This window comes from Tympanuchus pallidicinctus, unplaced genomic scaffold, assembly GCF_026119805.1.
Source record: "Tympanuchus pallidicinctus isolate F22 unplaced genomic scaffold, pur_lepc_1.0 scaffold12, whole genome shotgun sequence".
NCBI lineage: Eukaryota > Metazoa > Chordata > Aves > Galliformes > Phasianidae > Tympanuchus > Tympanuchus pallidicinctus.
Genome location: NW_026294637.1, coordinates 3,033,819 through 3,053,953, shown reverse-complemented (window position 1 = coordinate 3,053,953; position 20,135 = coordinate 3,033,819). Strand labels below are relative to the sequence as shown.

General features: G+C 38.8%; 1 protein-coding gene across 3 annotated transcripts in view; it reads right to left on the bottom strand.

Annotated features, from left to right (window-relative positions):
- Positions 1 to 20,021, bottom strand: part of CERS3 (ceramide synthase 3) — a 46,259-nt gene extending 26,238 nt beyond the window's left edge. For 2 of the 3 annotated variants that reach the window (XR_008203706.1, XM_052671802.1), the window contains exons 1-4: positions 19,948 to 20,021; positions 5,438 to 5,620; positions 3,828 to 3,945; positions 1,639 to 1,757 (exon numbers count right to left, since the gene is read on the bottom strand). Coding sequence is in view for 2 of the 3 variants with exons in the window: in XM_052671802.1 (XP_052527762.1) it covers positions 1,639 to 1,757; positions 3,828 to 3,945; positions 5,438 to 5,619 (419 nt within the window). In the remaining variant the exon portion in view is untranslated. Of the gene's footprint in view, positions 1 to 1,638; positions 1,758 to 3,827; positions 3,946 to 5,437; positions 5,621 to 18,926; positions 18,988 to 19,947 lie in introns of those variants that run through there. The other variant, XM_052671803.1, reaches the window with a different exon arrangement.
- Between the last annotated feature and the right edge of the window lie 114 nt (positions 20,022 to 20,135).

The window sequence follows — 20,135 nt, the reverse complement described above, 5'->3', positions numbered from 1 at the left end:
GCATGTGCCTTATAAACTCTGAACTGCACAACAGTGATGTAAAAGGATCTTTCTGATTTAACTTCAGGAATCTTTTCTCTTGATTTTTTTTTTCCTCTTGAATGGAGTCTAACAAAAAATAACGTAGTGGGTGAATTTAAAGGCTCGAGTCTTTTAAGGCAAGGAGGTTTCACACAAAGACCTTTCCAAACCTCAGTGTTGCTTAACTGGGAACACTAATAGCTTAAGTACAGTTTAGATCTGGCTCATCACATCTTCCTTGTGATTCATCAAAATGATCCTGGAGATTGCAGGCTTTCAAAAGTGCCATAATGCTCATAACGCTGACTACCAACATGGGATAGCTCTGTTCCTTCTCTGTTGCCTTGAAAATTAAATCCAATTAAATTCACTGACACAAAGAGCAGAGCAAGGTCTCCAGAATTGCACAAGAAAAACCTGTTTGCTTCATTCTAACTTAAGCTGCTGAGCAAGTTTCAATTTTTGTCTTTGGCTGTGTGTAACTAGAAGAATGGACCCACAGCAGGCAGCTCTTATACTGATAGTAAGAAATCTTATTGTCACTTGACAGTTAACTCAGCCACAGAACAACAGCAGCAGACATGGATATCATTTGCCAAGACAGTTTGCTCAGTTAGGTTTCAGAGCAATGCACCTAAATGCCTAACAACTAGATTTATGCCCAGAGGAGATCATCAAATCATTATCATATTGATTCACACTGAAAATAATCTTGATAAACTACTCAACTCTGAGCTTTTAATCCTCATTCCTTAAGCTAACCTACACTAAAAGAGGTGAAATATTATGATCATGTCAATTGTTACCAAAGTAGTTATACCAGCTAAAAATCCAAGTAGACAGGACATTAGGAAAGTACTTTACACTAGTACAGTAAATTTCACTATTGAAAAATGAGCTATGTAAGCAAAGCTATGCTGCTCACTTGGGGACTTGCAATTCATATGAGATTTTGGATAACACTGGAATAATTAGTAACATGTTTACGTATGTGGAATTTCTCACAGATTTTGACAAAACAGACTCAATGCTCTGCTGGTTTGTAATTAGATGCAGAAGGAAGTTTTGAAACTTTTTCCATATTCATCACTACCACTCAATTGCTCAACAGCCCACTTTCATTGACATATTTGAGCTCATGTTCCATATGGTACCTTGCGTTCAAGTTGTGACACCTACTGCTTCATTAGGATGCCACAATTCCTGCTCCTGAACCAACATCAGGACACTATTATTCCAAGATGACAGCATAGATGCTTATTTAAAGCAGAGTGAATAAGTTCCCTATGATTATGGGCACACACAGACATGCTTTCCTACTCTCTACATGTTTTTATCAAGCATTATGTAGCAGTAACCTACAAATAAGTCCCTTTTTAAACGGTGAAGAAAATTACAATATTTTAGAATCTTTGATCTAATATTTTTAAGCTACAAATCTGGAGAAACCTTACTAACTCCTTTAGATTTCTTTGTAAATGCACAAACACAAACCAAAACCCTCATCAGACAGACCCAGCTTCCTGGAAATGAGCCCCTGCCAGGAAGGCACCTGAGGACCTCAATCACTGTTTTTCCCCAACACACAAATCAATAACAAGAGTTGTGTCTTCTTACAAAGCTTCCTGGAATTTCCGAAGCACCGTTGGGATCTCAAGGTTTCGCCGTCTCCTAAACCACTTTTCCACCAGATGGACTGTGCAGTTGCACTTTTTGGCAAGGCCTTGAATCTCTGACTGCAAAAAAATGTAATAATGTTAGCAACAAAACCTACACTGATGTCATCTTCACTGGTTCTATACTTCTCAGATTGGCTTTCCAGCCACTGTAAGATCTTCATTTAAAAATATTACTAATATTAACTATCCATGCCATTTTAACTTATAAGTTTCCCAATTTAACTTTTGAATGACATTCACAGAAATACTGTATTTTCAGGACACTAATTTATATTACTGAAGTGGGTACAAAATGCACAGGCCTACAAACCATGCTATTGTTTTTCTGGTGGCTTCTGATAATTTATAAGCTTGGGAAATTGTATGATTCTATGAACTTTTACTGCTAAGCAAGAGGTTTTGCTGAGGATAACTTTCTGAAGTGTCATGCATCACTGCACGTTATCAGTGTATGTAATAAGGTTATGTATTGGATAATTGCCAGATTGTATTTAAATGAGTCCTTCAGGTAAGACATGGCATCAAAGCGATCTGGGCTCTGTTCTCAAATCTGATGTCCTGCTATGCAACAGGGCAAGTCAGTTAATCTTACCCAGCAAAATCCAGACTGCCTTCTTTCAATGCCTAAAAATAAATTAATGCTTGAGCAACTGCCTAAAAATTCATTGGCCTCCAAGTGTCTGTGCTTTATCTGCACTCTGAAGGTTGAAGTGGCTCCGCTGTGCAGCCATGTCAGGTGCTAAGCACAAGGTTGTAGCTCCTGCTCTGGTGAGCTGGGGGTAATGAGCTGTATTCTGTTGGCCATGTGATTGCTGTGCTTCTGGGTGCCGGGAGCTCCACGTGCAGCTTGTAGGCTCCCTCCCTCTCCTCCATCCTAAAATGAAAATGGTGTGGGCTGACCTGCCCTGAAGCTGCTGCAGACATGGAGGCAGCATTCAACTCACCCCCCTAGGGAAGCAATTCACCCTGAGGCTAGCATGCAAATACTGGGTGGTAGCATCACTTTCTGCCAAGGTAAGTCAAGTTCACTTGGTCTCCTTCCCTTGGAAAAAAGCTCTGGTATGTAAGCAAAGGACAGTTTGCCTGCTGGGGAGCGCAGCACTGCAAACAGGCTCTCTATTCAGAAGGATGTTCCACTCGTCACACAGGAATACTGACTTTGTTTTGACAGACAGTGGAGCCTAGATGTCCTCAGATGACAGCCAGGCCTCTGCATGCACTCTCAGACACACTGGTCCCTAAGCCAGACAACTAAAGGATGCAGCCTGAATTCTATGTACATTGAGAAATATAAAAATGCAAATGCTGTGCTTCCCTTCAGAAATTAATTGGCAAACTGCACGCATGCAAAAGGAAGTTATGAAGCAGAGATCAAGACACTTGTCCAGATAGAGAAGAGCTCACGTGTGAACATGAATACATCTACTCCTCACAATATGAGGCAAAAAAAAAAAATAGGAAGTGAAGCAAAGTCAGAGTTAGAACAAAGTTTAAGGTATTAATAATCAGCTGAGTAAATAATTATTTCCAAAACCAGTGTAGGAAAGCTGCCATTGTATTTGTAGTCAATTAAATGAGCTTTGAGATTGCAATCACAGCAATCTCATCAACAATCAGGTTGCTTCATATTTCAGGATGGTAAGTGTTGGCTTTTATCTTTTACTTGTTTAAATTTGAAAATAGACAGCAAGGTAATGCATAGATATTTCTTTTTCATGAACCAGGATTAAGTATGCAGCAGTATATCAAAGTATGCAGTAACAGATCAAAGGGCTTCCATCCCAGAGTCCCAATGTCAATACATGCAATAAATATGATACCACTCCCCAACAACAGACATCAGCTGATGTTTTCTCCAGGCAGAAAGAGCTAAAGATGATGAAGCACTGATCTTCATTGGAAATACTTCCTAGAGTCTAACATACCAGAAAATTAAACATCTTCAACATATTTTCTAGTTTGGATGCTATATACCCTTGCCAGCAGAACAGCAACATAAACCCAAATAAATTAAATCATCTGTCAATCAGACGGAACTCATCCCATGATGTCATTGTTGACCATTTATTGAAACAGTAAAGCCTGTGATTTTCCAAGAACCAAAACTAGTACAAAAGAAGCTCTTACTTGAGATGGATGTCTTGAGCACTCCCGGAAATAACTCTCTAAAACAGGATTAGGCTGCGGCTTCACACGTCTCACATTCTTTATACCTAAGGCTTTTGCTAGAGGAATAGCAACGTATCTGAAAAAACATGCAATGAAAAGCTTAAAAAAATGCAACACAGTTACAAGACCTCAGCTGTTCTCACACCAGGATATGAATGAAGTAATTCTGAAGCATTTCAATTGTCCATAGGATATGACCATGCACCATGAGAAAGAAAAAAAAACAAAAAAACAAAAAAACTCACTAACTGATCCCAAGAGAGAACAATAGCATATTAGCAGCTACTTGAAAATGCAGATCCAATTACTCAAGCTCGTGGTCCTGAAAAGATATAAAGCTAAAGGAAAAACTCTACACTTTGTCTTGTATTTTTTTTTTTTTTTTTGAGTTCTGCAATAGTTAAGGGTGCACAAAACAAGAACAACTGGTTTCTTTATATGAGCTGTGCTGGAAGACTGCTTCTGGGATACTCTCTTAGAGGCAGAGAGCCACTTGACATACTGTGATAGGCTGCCACGGCCCAGGAAACGAGACTCTCCACACAGCCTCTAGCATGTGGCACGCAGCAGAGGGCTTCTCCTTCTCTTCCACTTGGCCCTCAAGGTGCTACAGAGCATGCCAGTTGCTTTGCCCTTCTGCTTGGGCAGGCTCTTCCGAGAAAAGCCCCTTGCCTCTACTGATATCAGCAATTGATTCTCTGCTACTTCCAGCAGTGGTCAGTTCTCTTCATTCATGAGCAGATTCACTGCATGCCAGATGCGTGGGCTAATTTTTCACATGAGCAACTTTCAGTAGTAGTTCAGTGAGACAGCCAGGCAAGCATTTACTCAGGAGACACTATGAATGGTTGTAAACATGTGATCCAAATTACTTTTGATCTCAAATATGAATGATTTTATCTGGCTCTGTGTCAAGTCTGTCCAACTTATGACATTCCAAGTTTACTCATTCTATCCTGAAATAATTAAAAACCTACTAATCACTTTCTTTATAGAGAAAAGTAAAGCTACACAAATAAGTCACAACACTACAAATTTTAACATTTTTGTAGCTTTCTTCTATGGAACCAACTTCTGCTTGTACCATTAAAATTCCAGTTGCAGAAGCAATACAACTTGTTAGGGAAAAAAAAAGAAGAAACTCATTCCTCAAGTTTGCCTCAGGTTGCTCCATTTGGGCACCTGGGATTGATCAGCATCATGTGCTGATCCAAAAGGAGAGGTTTGGTTCGAAGGAGCAGTAACTATGCTTCTACCAAAGGAGGAAAAATAGAAAAGAAACCAAAACGTTTCTGGAGAGTTTGCAACTCTATTCAAAGGGCATAACTAGAGTTATCCAAATGCTGTTCTAGAAAAGCTGTATAGGAACACCTTTCTAGATTGGGCTGCAATCGCATTCCTAGCAGTGAAGCTATCTCTAAGTTTTTCATCTTCCACTGTTTTGACAGTAGGTATTTTTAACAGACTACCAACTAACCTTCATACATAAGAATGAATCTTGTTCTCAAATTATTTTTTAGCATTACTGAAAACTAACAAGAACACAAAATTGAATTCATGCTTCTTACCTTTCAGTGAAGAACCGGATAATCAGCAATACAAAAGCATACGGTATTGTGGCATACAACTGTTGTGGCTTTGGAAAGACGAGGCCATCGCGGTCTACGAAATCTGCCCATGTGCAATTGATTGGCATCCAAATATTCTCCCACCAGAACCAGCTGTTGAGCGTCTTTAATATATGCGCCATGCTAAGCAAATGAAAAGATAGTTAAAAATTATTCCCCTTGTATTAAAAAAAAAAAAATGCAGGAAACAAAACATATTGAACCTTGTGAAAAGCAGTGGCTCTCAGCTGGCAGGACATTTCCTACAGATAAGGTACAAGCAAATAAAACAGGAAACTTGGGTCCCATACGAACGCGCTCCCTGACCAGCACAGGTTGTGCTCACACTGCTGGTCCAGCAGAGGCACTCCATAGTGCTACTGCAGGCATGCAGGGGGATTATGTGCTAATGGAAGAGAAAACAGATCTCAATCTTTAGATCTTTAGCTGGTAGAAATGAACATAGAATCGTTGAGATCAGTACTTCTGTTGTTTTCTTGGTTGTTTGTTTTAAATCTGCAGTCTCATTTCTGTCATTCAAATGAGGTTATTTAATATTGTAAAAGATTTGACCAGATAACTGTTTCTAATCTATCACACAAGATACAAGCGACACAAATGAGAACTGATGTCCTCTAGGCCACTCTTCTCAATTTAATATAAGGGACTAGGAGGATGGGAGGAAGAAAAGGAGAAAGTCCAGAGTGTGACTCAGTCTTGCATTAGCGAAGGTATTTTGCTGCTGAGTTACTGCTATTTGATGTACTACTTGTAATATGCATTTTGATCCCAATTTATAAACACCACTATGCACAGGACCAAGTATAGCAGTTACAGAGTGCAATAAGCCTGTTTAGGGATCAGAACAAAACGTCAAAAATCTGTTCTTGAAGATTGTTTCACTAAACCCCAGAATTTTGCTCTTTTCAAAGCCTCAATTTCAACCCTCCTATTCTACATTATGAATGTAGACGTTTTTGTTTCCCCTTATTTAATTGTAAGATCTTTACAATTTGTCCAAACTTTTTTTTTTTACATATATCCTATGAAAATATTCTAAAATAGAATAAAAACGGAAGGCCAAAGTAATCTTCCTATAACTTCAAAGAGAAATAACATTGAATAACATGATAACATTCCCTCTTTTTTTGTTTGTTTGTTTGTTTGTTTAGGGGAAATAATTGATTTTATGAAATCATAGTTTGAATGAAGAAACAGTCAGGCTGGGAAATCCAGCCAAGCCTCTTCATCGTGTCAAACTTCCCATCGGAAGAGCTTTCAGTGACCCATTGCATAGGATCAAGTGACTAAATAAATCAGGCCGAGGACAGATAGCGGTTCAGGGCCTTTCATGTGCCTCCAGTACTGAATAGGGACAACACAAATCCAGGTTTGCCTACAGCCACGTGTAAACTTTCACCTGTGCAATATCAGGACACCCAGCTTCATGCATTCACACAGCACAGGCTTCCCAGATTTAGAGTCCTGAAACCCACTGTAATCAACAGCTAATGAGTAATTGCTGCAATCCACGAAGGGCTGTTTCCACTAATCAGAAGACTTGCAGCAGGTTTGTGAAACTGTGACTTGTACCCATCAAACAGAGCTGGGTTAACAAGCACTGTAAATTAACTTACTGGCCATGAACAGTAGTCAATACTGAAATATTAATAACTCAACCATTTAGTCTTTTTAAATGCCAAAAGGGGACAGTAAAATCTACTGAATGGATTGTGTGTATAAGCAAACGCAAAAACAAAGGATGAAGAAATCACAGTCGTTCCTTCCCTGAGACTTTATAAGCCAAGTTTCAGCCTAGAGCAATTCTTTACTGCTGAATTATAAACTCCTGGAAGTCAGGATTTATAATGGGGCTGCTAACAGACCCTTAATTACGGCTAGCAGGCGCCATGATAATGAAACAGAGCTTTGAAACATGACATTTTATGTCAGGCAGAAAAGCTTGCAGACATGCTCCCCTAAAAGACCAGGGGAGACATTCATTACTTCACTGTGCTCCTTTATGTATCTGTGTTTTTAAACTAGACTGCATTGCAAGTTCATTGCAAGTTATCACAAACTGTAACTGTAAGTTAAATTGGCCACTATTAAAACACAGTGGAAAGAGCACTAACAATTGGACTGCAGAAGGTGGGCTGTGACTAAATATGCACCCAGAACACTCGAACCCTACAAGGACCCAGAAATATGCATTTCAAAACTGGATTGTTGGTATCTAAGCAATTCATGCCTTCCTTTCACACACAGTCATATAGTAAGGCAACTACCTTCACAGGTCATGTATTAGTTAATACACCTTCATTTAAAGCTCATAAGCACGTCCTTAACTTTAATATCCAAGGAAATTCTGGAATTTGGGGTCCGACCCAGAACCCACAGATGTCCATAGAAATCCTTGCTCAGAAACTCCAACTAGAGTCACAGAAAAGTGGGTTCTCTGAAACTCTCTCTCGTGTAAAACCCTGTATTTCAAACAGGTTCTGCCTGGTGCACAGCAGATTAGACCATCCCTGTTGATGGCTGTTCAAGAAATTCTTAGAAAACCATTGATGAGATTCTACATCTGTTTGCACAGCTTGCTATGCTTCATTATTCTTGAACTAGACTTTCACCCTACACTGTTTTCACTACAGCAAGTCAGGTCATTCCCTGGACAGTTCTGGAGATTCCCATTTCTGTAATAGAGGTTATTCAGGTACTGGGGCTATTCCTCCATGATTTTCAATTACACTTTTAATAACTAATCATCATCCTAACCTCTCCACCCTAAAGGTTATTTCAGCTACCCCACAGCATGACCAATACCAATAATCCTGCTTTGTGCCTTACTCATCACGTCTACAGCAACCACTGTCCCAGATGCTAACTCCCATTATCAGCTTTCTCTACCTTATGAGAGCTTCCATTTAAATTTCTTGATCATTTGACCCCTTAACAATGGCTGTGAGACATGGAAAATGAGAGGCCAGAGGATGGGGAATAGGTAATAAAGAAGGCGCACAGTTCATTTGTTTCTAGCAAGCTATCTGTTACAAAAAAAACTATTTTCATTTGCTAATGCCCCCTCCTAATTACCAGGCATCTGGTAAAACTGTGGCAGAGAGACATTTCTCTCTGAAGAATCCTATACTCCATGTCAGTTCACCAGGCAGTAGATTGAATGGCAGAGAGAAAGACATTTTCAGAGCATTTCCAGTGCCATCAGAAAATTTTCATGTTGTGTATTTTTTTTCCTCTATGGTTTTCCCTATGGGCTATAGTTGTGGTGTCTTACAAGTAGAGCAGACATAAGCACTTGCATGTACTTCAACTGTTTTGTCTATACTGTCTAGTTTTGTTTTAAACCCAATTATTTTTGGCAGCTTATTACATCTTACAGGTCAGGAAGACCAGTAACCTCTTCAAGTGCCCACAGCATGCATGTGAAGTGAAAGGCATTCGCCACTGGTACCTCCTGTGGTAGAGACAAATAAATAGGTAGAGATGTTTCAGCTGTCTTTTCTGCCACCCAGGAACAGGGCCTACGTACAGCAATAGCCATATAGAAAGGCATCACCTCATACAGTGCATGAAATCTAGGTGGAACATGGGAGAACCAGTTTCTCAGTACTTGGGCAAGTGAAGTGTTGTGCAACAAGCTCTTTTTATACTGCCAAGAAATCCTCACCCCTGAGAAGTGCTGTAACTGCAGTTGTCAGGATCCAGGCTTGCTTTCCCACAACATCAGCATAAAACTAGAGGATGCTCACTTTTGTCACGGGCCTGTGACAGCACAAAGACACAGAGAATAAGCCCAAGTGGTGGCAGCCCTTTCCAGTGCTGGAATCAGGCTGCAGATACTAGATTTCAAAGAAGGCCAGTCGTTGTAGCTTGCATAAATTGCCATGAGTTGTTACTCTCAGAGTGTGCTGTCATACACACTCTGCTTCCAAAGAATCAGCAGCAGCTGCAAAGGCCCAGTCTGACTCAGGATTGGCTCTAATAAGAAATCTGAAACCTTGCCCAGCGCAAACATCCTTTTTCTAGGATTGCTGAGCTCAGAACTTCTTCCTTGCAGCTTCTAACAGTGCCAAGGAAACAGCTATACATCATGTGTGAAAACAACAGCTCAGTGACAGATACTCTGCTCAACCTAGGGTGAAAATACCTACTACTTCCCAAATAAATGCTGCCACTTATTTTCATAGAAGAGAAAGAAAGGGGTGAAGAATCATAGAATCACAGCATTGGAAAGGATCTACAAGATCATCTAGTCCAGCTGTCCTCCCATTACCCTTGCTACCATAAGCCACTAAACCATATCTCACAGCTCCTCATTTTGTCATTTTTCACTGACAAAACTGGAATTTTTGCTATTCCTCTGAAAGGATCTGGAAAAAAAAAAAAAAATCAGTCTAAAAATAAAAGATATTTCAGAAAATTGGAAGGTTCCCCTGTATCCTGGAAAATAAACACTCCAAGTAAATACATCTAATCAACTCCTTGCTAAGGATCTCTTCTGTAGCCTAATCTAGGACTATAACTGGGCTAGCATAAAACAGGAAAATCAGGAATGGCTAGTTTAGGAACTGCATCCTTTGTAATTAAAAAGCCTACACAGTTGGGAAGTACCAAAGTGAACCTTCCTTTCAATCTCTTTTCCAAAAAACACATAAATATTTTTACTGATGTTAAACAAAAAAATGACAATTTTTGCTTTGACAAAAGCCAGAAACTACATGTTAGATTTTGAAAATCCAAGTCAGGAGCTGCTTTGAAGTTTAGTTACTGACTGCTACAGTATAAGGAAAAAACAATAAGAAATAGGCAAGTCTTGATTTTATCCTCCAGGCAAAAGCCCCTTCTTTGCAAAAACTGAATTTCCAAAACCAGAATTAAGGGAAAGTGATATCCAGATTCAAAGGAATTGTTAAAAGAACCTCTTATCTTCACTTACTGAATATGCTGGAAAACTCAATAGATCACCAACACCAACACGCAAGTGAAAAAGTAGTTTCACTCAGCATCTTTCCTAGAATATCTACTCAGTATCAGTCTGGAGGTGTAATAGAAAAAGGACAAACCAAGAATAACATAAATTTCCTATTTAATGCCATTGCCTGGTAGAACTGTTTAAGCTGGTTCAGTGAGTTTTGGAAAGAAAAAAATTATCAAGAGCATCATATATCAAAAAGATAGCAAAGCTGTTCCAAGCCATTGATCTTTAAAAGAGTAAATAAGATTAGAACTCTATTACAGCTTTTATTTTTGTTTTGCTTAAGACTAAGCAATAAATGCTAGAGGCAACACACAAGTTTCAGCCACAGATCTATGTTCTGCTAATACTGGGCAGCGTGTTGCCCAAAGATTCCCAACAGCATGAATGACATCTAACTAATGGAAGCACAAAATGAAAGAGCTGTTGGACTTAAAGGTTCTTATGATGAAACACTGAAATACTTTATACACATAACAGAGCTGAATTAAGATCGCTATGAGACCCCTAACTTCAAATTCACTCCTTAATATGGACAAGTTTCAACTGTAAACAATTACAAGTCCCTAGTTAGAAGGCAATTAGAATATTTTGTTTCTTTTACTATTCTATCACATTGCCTTGTAACTTGGTTTCTGTATCGCAGCAGGCCAAAATAGCATGAAGTAAATCTCAATTAAGGTGGCAAGTGAGTTTTATTACACTTTCCCTTGTTGTACAGGGGAAAGAGAATCAGGGCTGCTTGAAAGAATTCATTTTCTGGGTGAAAGCTACTATACTAGTCAAAGATAAAACCTGAGCGTATGTATTTGCTTCAGTAGATCTCAGGCAGCTTAAAGGAGTGAAAAATAGTTCTCACTAAGTATAATTATAGTGCAAACTATGCCTGTCTCTAAGCTTTAAAATCCCTGACACTGACAGAGTTGGATAAAGAGCTACACAGTAATTTAGAGTTTAAGAAAAAAATACAGTTCTATGAAGAAAGCTCAGTCAGAACTACATGTTCTTAGATGCTTAGCTCATAAGTTTGAGCAGACCTAGAGGGACACCACTTCCTTCTAGAACTCATTAGTAAAACTTGTCAGAACATAAGAGGCACTAAGTACAGCAGAGTCACAAAATATGTGAAGGTAACAGAACAATCAGGAACTGGAGAGAGGACCTGAGGGTGTAAAAGCAAAGGATGTAAGCTTCTTCACCGGCACAGCAGATGACTCAACATTTTAAATTAGCTCTTGGGAATTAGGGAAAGAGGCAGCACCGGTGCAGTTTCACTCTGGAGAACTGTCATTCACAGCTTCCTGAAAGAGGGGCTGGTGGACAGTCAAGGTCTTCAGCTATCACATACGCACGGTGACTCAAACTTGCGCGCTCATCTCCTCATCACCCTGAATCAGATCAAGTCTGTTGTGCTCCGCTGTTTTTAGTTCTCCACCTGTTGGTTATCCCCTCCTTTGCGGTTTAACCTGCCCATACATTCTCCACCCACAAAGCCAACTAGAGGAGGAGTCAGAACGTAACTGGTATTTCATTATTGCAGCCTCTGCTTGGCATCCTATTCATGTCATAACAAATGCAAGAGAGACCTTCGGTTAATGCATACCAGCATAGTCTCTTCATCAACAGCGGCGCTCCAGCTGAAGTTTTGATCCAAGCTAAAAAGCTGGCTAAAAATAGGTATGCAATACAAAAAGTAAGAGGGAAGAAATACACAGCATTACTCTATTTGAGTTTTATAGTGTTACTGTGAAATAACCACTTCTGGTAGCTGGTTTAAACGTGTCATTCACAGCACTAGACACCAGACCTGTAACAGGTAAGTCATACGTAAAACTGTTAAACTGAGTTAGTTACAGAATAGCAATTCATTTTAGAGAAGAAAAAAAAAAATAGAAGTAGCTTTTTCAAGCAATCTAAATTCAAAGTTTCCTATGCAAGCATTTTACATCATTAGCTAACATTTTTCCTACTCAAATTTTCCTCCTTTCCAGTTTAGAATTAAGTGTTCTTAGTAGCACTTTAAATAAAATGATGATACAAGATGCAGAAGTACAACTGTAATCCATACTTACCTTCTTCAAAAAGAAAAGCAGTTCTCATAGGCTGGAACGCTTAGCAATATAAGATCTCTTCACATCTATACCATCTGAATCTATTACAAGTTGTCATTATAAAGCCAACATGCTAACAGTTTGGACCATATCCTAATGTAGGGAAGCAAGAAAAAAAAAAAAAAAGCGAAAGAAATTCCTACCTTTATGATGTTGCAGCCAAAGAGAACACGCACACATTAGCCACGAAGAGGCATTGCAGTCACTACTTCGACAGAAGTAAACACGCCCCATCTGCACAACTCTTTCAAATTCTTCAGAGACCCACCCACCAAAGCTGCACTTCAAGATTTCTGACTGAAGGCAATCCTGATGTCATGAGTAACTACTCAGTGAAACTCAGGAGCAGTAATGCCAGGCGCCTTCCCGTGTGCCTGTTTCAACACAGCCGATGAAGAAATGTTCTAAATCACACGGTATTTGGTTGCACGATGAGAATTTGTCTCAACTAATGTTGCTCTAGACACGCACGGGAGGATGCTGATTGCACAGAAAGGAAATCCCAACACAACATCTTTAGATGCATTATTAGATTAAGTAAAGGTTTCAAAGTTAAATCAGAGAAAAATTCCCCCTCCTACTGATCACCTCCGGAATGCTTTCAGCCTCAGTCAACAAAATGAAAGTGTTACAGTTTCTCAGAATATAAAGTGGAATTGTTGGAAGTCCTACAGCAGAGCAAAATCACGCAAACTGAACATGTTTGGTCAGACATACCATACAAACATAGAATTAATTACTGAATTGCTATTTTTTTGTTTTGTTTGGATGTGAGGGGGCTTGCTTTTAATTAAAGTTTTTAATTGATTTGCTTTTAATTCCATGACTAAGGAATAAGGCTGAAAGTCATTCCTCAGCTGGTCACCTCAGCTTCAAATAATAATCAACAGCATTCAGAAATACTGGTATTACTTCGCATTCTGAAGCATAAGGCATCTTAATATTGTTGGAAAGGAATAAAGAGGTGTCACTAGAAAGCCAGGAACATCTACAGATTTTAAATCTGCTGAGAAGTTCTATTAGCCCTCTCTGTCTACTTGCAGTCAGCAGACAACAACCCACACAATAGGAACCGACATGTCAAAGCTGGACCCAAGTTTCACCTCTCCTGAAGTACTGCCTCTAAAGGGAGCTAACAGCAGATGGCTACACAGGAGTGCAAGATATACAAAACACAACTGATAATGGAGCAGTTTTTCCTCCTGCACCCCCACCCCACCCTTCGACTACATGGAAACTTTCATCATTATCCCTAAGACAGTAACGGAAGATGCGATGCAGCAATACTTGGATCCAGCTCATTTACTTTCCCCTAAAGAGATTCAGACTGAAATGTTTCGTTTGTTCAAAAGGTTTTTCAAGGTGTTCAGTATTGCAGCTGTTGCAATATCAATAAATAACTGTTTCAGAGCTTCCATAAAACTAGGAGTGATATCCAATAAACTGAAGCACTAAAGCAATATTAAACAGGAAGGATTATTTCAGGAAGGTAGTATTAGGGCTCGGCTGCTCCTTTAAGTTATCTCCACAGTTTCCCACATCTAAACCACTAGCATGAATCAAGCAGAACACTTAAGAACACTCTGCCAATCAGGAAAGCCTACAGCAAGCTGATTCATATTTCCCTTGTCTAATACTGTGCCAGTTATGTAATAGGTAATTGGCACAAACACCTTTCTTACACTTCATAATTTCTTCACTCTTGCACTGCATTGCAAAAAAACCCCTTTCATTTGAATGGAGCAAATTTGAGACTGCTACAGATAACAGCAAACTGTCTTTACACAGTTTCTCAGGAGCCTTTTTTAGGTAGCATACATTACCTACGCTGGATTCTATAGCAAGATTAAACACACTGCATGTAAATAACAAAATAACAACCGAACCATAGCCTCTCGATTAAAGCTGCCTATTGCACTTTCAATTACTGCCCAACTTTCATACAATTCTTCAGTCAGTTATCTTTAACTTTGAAGCCACAGGAAAAAAAAAAAATCTTACTCTGTATTACTCATGGAGGGAAAGAAAAAAATGCAACTACTCCTTATCTGCAGTGTAATGTGTGTCACAGAATCATAGAATGGCCTAGGTTGAATAGGATCTCAAAGACCACAGAATGGCCAGAGTTGGAAGGATCATGAATCTCCAACCCCCCTGCCACATGCAGGGCAACCAACCTCCACATTTAATACTATACCAGGCTGCCCATGGCCCCATCCAACCTGGCCTTGAACGCCTCCAGGGACGGGGCATCCACAGCCTATCTGGGCAGCCTGTTCCAGTGCATCACCACCCTCTGTGCGAAAATGTTACTCCTAATACCTCACCTAAATCTCCCATCTCAATTTAAAACCATTTGTCATATGACTGAGTAACTAGATAACAGAGGTATGTGATCAGCCAAAATAATTATTGCACATATCACTGGAAAGGATAAATTATGTAGAAGATGCCGGGGGGGGGGGAGTAGAACAAAAAAACCTCAGAGTCCACTTCTTTAGCTTTTCCAATAAATACATATATCAAATTAGAACACATGAATTCAATGTATGTGAGTTTTCACCTGAACTTTTAAGTAATTGCATAAGGAAAAAAAATATCAGAAATATCTCCTCCCAATACATCAAACTTCCCCTACAGAAAAGAGATGAAGTCATCCATTCAGGATCTCTCTAAAAGTTTTCTGCTCAAGAGCTTTCTTACTTGGAGGTACGATCTGACTCACAATCCATACAGAGTTGCAAGTTAATATTAATAATTAGAAATTAGTTTCTTCTATCTATCATAACTGAAGACTGGATAACTGATTGCAAATAGAGCAAATGGTAGGGTTATAAACACTGTACCTTAGTGTCAATGCAGCACCAAAGCAAAAATACATTTGAACAAACGGGCTGAAATCCTCAAAACACTGAAATCTTAAAATTCAGAACTTGATTGCATGAACTTCAATAAGAAACAGAATATTTGAGAATCTGTGGCTTGAATAACAGGACAACAATGGAACAGAAAGAAGCCAGTAGTAATACTAGAGGAGTAAAGGCAATGGAGAGGAAAGCAGTGGAACAGCAATACACTGCCGACCCAAACTACCAGCTTTTTGATCAGGTGCCAAAAGAGGACTATTAATAATCTTTAACTACATCTTGGGTAAAAGGCTCCAGGAAGCAATACCAGCACTACCTGGGGACCACTTTCTAACTACATTCTTTCATGCACAACTGAGGGATATAAATACCACAAATATGCTGCATCTCACAATTTTTTGGCTGCATTTCTTTCAAATGCTGAACACGCGGTGTATTGATAAGCCTCCAGAGCTGCAGTTAAGAATCCACCCAAACCCAAAAGCACAGAGCTGTATGCATATATTAGTGAAGTTTCATGTAGTTGTAGTTCAGACAGCTTTCCTTTATATAAGCCTCCCAATCTTTGTCTGCAGATGATCCCTCATAAGATTATTTCTCCTTGATTTAACTCACTTTCTCCACATTTGTCATATTCATCCCTCTAATAACAGAAGCACTGAATTATAATTTTCAAATCAAACTGCATATCCATGAAACAGTGAAAGCACATTAAAATATAGTTTAAAAAAACATGGAAGAGTAACTTCTACTGCTTGCATTTAGAGGAAGCATTGCATTAAGACTTATATCTGTTAATCACAATCTTAGTAAAAAGAACTATTACAAAGCCTGGACCTTTTCCCTTTCAAATACAGCACCACTAATTTGCTCAAATAATACTTGGATGTGCAGGGAATTCAACAATCACTTCAATCAATTTATTCAGGAGAGAGTTTTTAATTAATTTCCAACAGTCTACACAATGTGGGATTTAAAAAATTAAATAGATGATGCCTTGTTGATTCCTGGAGCTGGAAGTACTGGTTAAACAACTGCATGAAAATAAACCTCAGCAATTTGTAACACTTGCACATAAGACAACACTGCAAAGATTGCTTGATTACTTTAACAGAAGAGTCTTAAAGCATCAATGTTTATCTATCCATACAGAATAGAAACACAAAACATGAGCATGTGCTTAGTGAAACTGAAAGGCAACCCCTTGCCTGTTTCAGTCAGTAAAAACTGCCTCCTCTACAACTGTCTGTAGCTGAAAATTAGAGAAAACATTGGAATCACACCAGCTGAAACTTCGAAATGAGGTGAAGAAACAATCCTTTAGAAGAACTGACATTCTGCTTGGGATGATCAAATAATAGATTCAACTCCAAGGAGGTGATGAATTTAAACAAACACACCATTTAAGAGTCCCGCATTTGCTGCATAGTGAGTCTGTGCCAATTGTTAATGAAAAACGAAGCACATCGGACTTTGACTACAGATCCTATTGGTTTAATCACCACAAGCTCTTTTACATAACAGACTTCATAATCTTTTCTGCTGCTTCCTTTGCAGCTGTTGCTTCCTTCCAAGTCACTGTGGGCATTCAGAAGCTCTTTGAAGAAAACCTTTCAGGTTTCAAATCTCTAGCATCAGAATACAATGAGGGAGATTCTTGGACAACTCCCGACAGTTTTGGGATAAAACACCTTCTAAGGAGACCAGCATTCTGTAACGCGATCACTTTTCAGGTTGAATGCTTTATTTATTATTATTATTATTATTTTTTAAGTACTACCTAATGTTTTCAAGACTCTTCCCTGGAAAGACATTGCTGACTAACAAAGCTTGTGTTTTGCCATACAGGTCAGTAAGAACCAGAAATGACTAAGGATTTTTTTTTTTTTTTTTTAAATTCTCCATGAAAGATATTTTTTTTTAAAACCTGAAAACTATGTTTTATTTCTTTATTATTCTAAGTAAAACAAAGTCACCTTTTCTTTTAAAGAATGTTTCCAATAGTAGACAGCAATAAACTCAATTATACAGCACTTAAGATGACAGCAACGTGGAAAAGCTTAAATCTGAGACCTAACCTTAAATGGTTACTCAGCCATTCCAAGTCCATGCTTGCTGTTGAGGCAGTGATAGTAAAAAGCTGCTCATGATCCACTCTGACACACACAGTTGGCTTCTAACAAGACTTCAGAGTAAGCCAGGGAATCTGGCAGTTGTATGAAGTGCAACAACAATCTACAAATTCAGTTGGACAACTTTCAGGCAGAATACAGAGAAGAAAAACTGTAAAGACTACAGTATTTTCACTCCTACTGATCCTAACAGGCTGTGATAAATACTTCACGCTGGCTTCAGACACCATCCCAGACTGAATTTGGAAGTACAAACACTTCATGCTGCAATGATAAACTAAGGAAAAACCAAGGCTCTTTAATCCGAGCTTTACAAGAATATTGTAAATATAGAAATTCCGAATGTTGGGTTTTGTTCTTGTATTACAGGATTAAAACTCTTATTACAAGTGTAAAAGCCAGAAGGCAAAGCAACTGTAAATACTGGAGAAATTTCAGTCTGATGGAGAAATTTCAGTCTGAAGAACCACAAGAATGGAGTCACTGGGACCCACCTGGATTCAGCTGTAACTTATCAGTCCCTGCAAATATCCAGTTTAAGACTACCCTTCAAAAAAGTACATCCTCTAAGCAACTTCTACTGCTGCTTGCCTTATGAGGAAGTGTAATTTACTCTACTGGCCTGCAAGGAAAACTCACAACACAGATGGAGACTATCTCAGGCTAAGTGCTCAGATAAATAATCATCTCCAAACAGGGCATTTATCTCGTTCTCTATCTAACAGAAGAAAACGTTTAGATATCAGAAGCCAAATGCAATGCATGTTATCCTCCTAATAACAATACTACTGACCTAGTTCAAAAGTTCTAATCTAACACTGGCAATAGGTTTTGCTCTAGTAAATGGCAGCTCTGTATAAAATCTTCAGAGTAAAGATTCAAAAATAAACCAAAATCAAAACCCAGAATATATATTTAATGGATTGAAATACAAACTAATTTACAAAGGTCTTTTCCTCGTGCTAGACTTTCTGAATATACCCATAAAGCTACAAGTTACTGCACTGCTCACACTCATTTTGTGTGGAATAAAGAAAGAAAAACTTGACCTTTGTCAGTTTTACTTCATTTCAGTTCCTATGGGTCATAAACTGTAAAAGATCAAGGTATAAACCACTGGGTAGCTAGAACATTTACAAATGCAGCAAATTCCTGTTTTCCTACCTTTCTTTCACCATTTATATCATTAAGGTGTGAGAAATATGGTTGCAATCTGGATTATTTCCAACTTGTAAAGTAGTTCAGTGAAACAGCGAGGTTATTTAAGTAAAATAAACTAGTCAGCAAAGCTCAGATGAGAAGAGGGGACAGTAGAAAGGATTTCACTGAAACCTAAGTACCTACACTGAAAATTGTGAACTTGAGAAATCCTTGTTCAATTGTCTTGCCAAAGGCACTTCCCCTGTCTGAACTGCAAAGTTCTCAAGTTGTCTAGCGCTGCATCTTTGAACATGCCCACAGGCTTCCAGTCCTGACAGAAGTGAACAACTCAGCACCTAGAGTGTAACTGCATTTAAACACTGAACAGGAACTGGGCATTCCTCTGGTCAGACAACTCAAACATTCGTTTTTAATTCAAGTGACTATAAGCAAATTGAATTTTTCCCGATCAGACATTCATATTCCCCAATGTAAGCACAGAATATTCAGGTCTACTACATGTCATATGATTTTGTATTGCCTGTACAACTTTCACTTTGAGATGACAGAGCAGTCATCTCAAAGACCAAAGTTCAAGTCTGCCTGTCAGAAAGAATTAATACCATTCAATGTCTCTGGCGAGCACTGTTATCTCCATCTAGATAGACTATGAACTTCAATCCACTCTTCCCCCACTCTCAGTACATAGTTGATTCACTGTCTGAGAGCTCAAGACTAATCTGGAAGATGGCCACAGCAGTTTGGTGGCCAGAGTCACCTGTTTCAGAAACTGTTTATCTTCACATCTATTTTTCACTACAGAGTTCCTGTAAAGGGGAAAGAGACAACTTACCTGGTCCTCAAACAAAATAGACCACTTGCCTTCAAGAGATGATCCCAAGAGGAAAACAGCTTCTTTCAGAGGTGATGAGGTGTGGGATTTACAGTACTCTGTCACTGGTATTTTCCCATTGCCTAACCCTCCTAAGATCACTACAAGCTGCATGTTAAGTTTACCAACATTAGGTGGCTTCCTATTTGGTGCACACACTGGTTTGGATGCTGTTCTGAACTTTCCCCTAGCAGTCTTAGACGCTTTGCAGGTTATTCAAATTAGATGTAATAAGAGATGCAACCATTTAAGATTACATTCAACATCCACCTCATCGCACTGCAGATATTTAAATTTATAATTCTCTACCTTGCAGATATATTTGATACTTACATGAAACGTGTAAAGGAAGTAAGAATTTGTTGGAATTTCTCTTGATTTTAAACATAATGTTCCAACAAAAGTTCTGTAAATAAGTAAAACATGCATTAGTACCATGCAAAACTTTCCTTCATAATTAAAAGGAGCATACCACGCAATATTAAGAAAAAATAGATTCAATTTTTACTGAGGTGGCAACA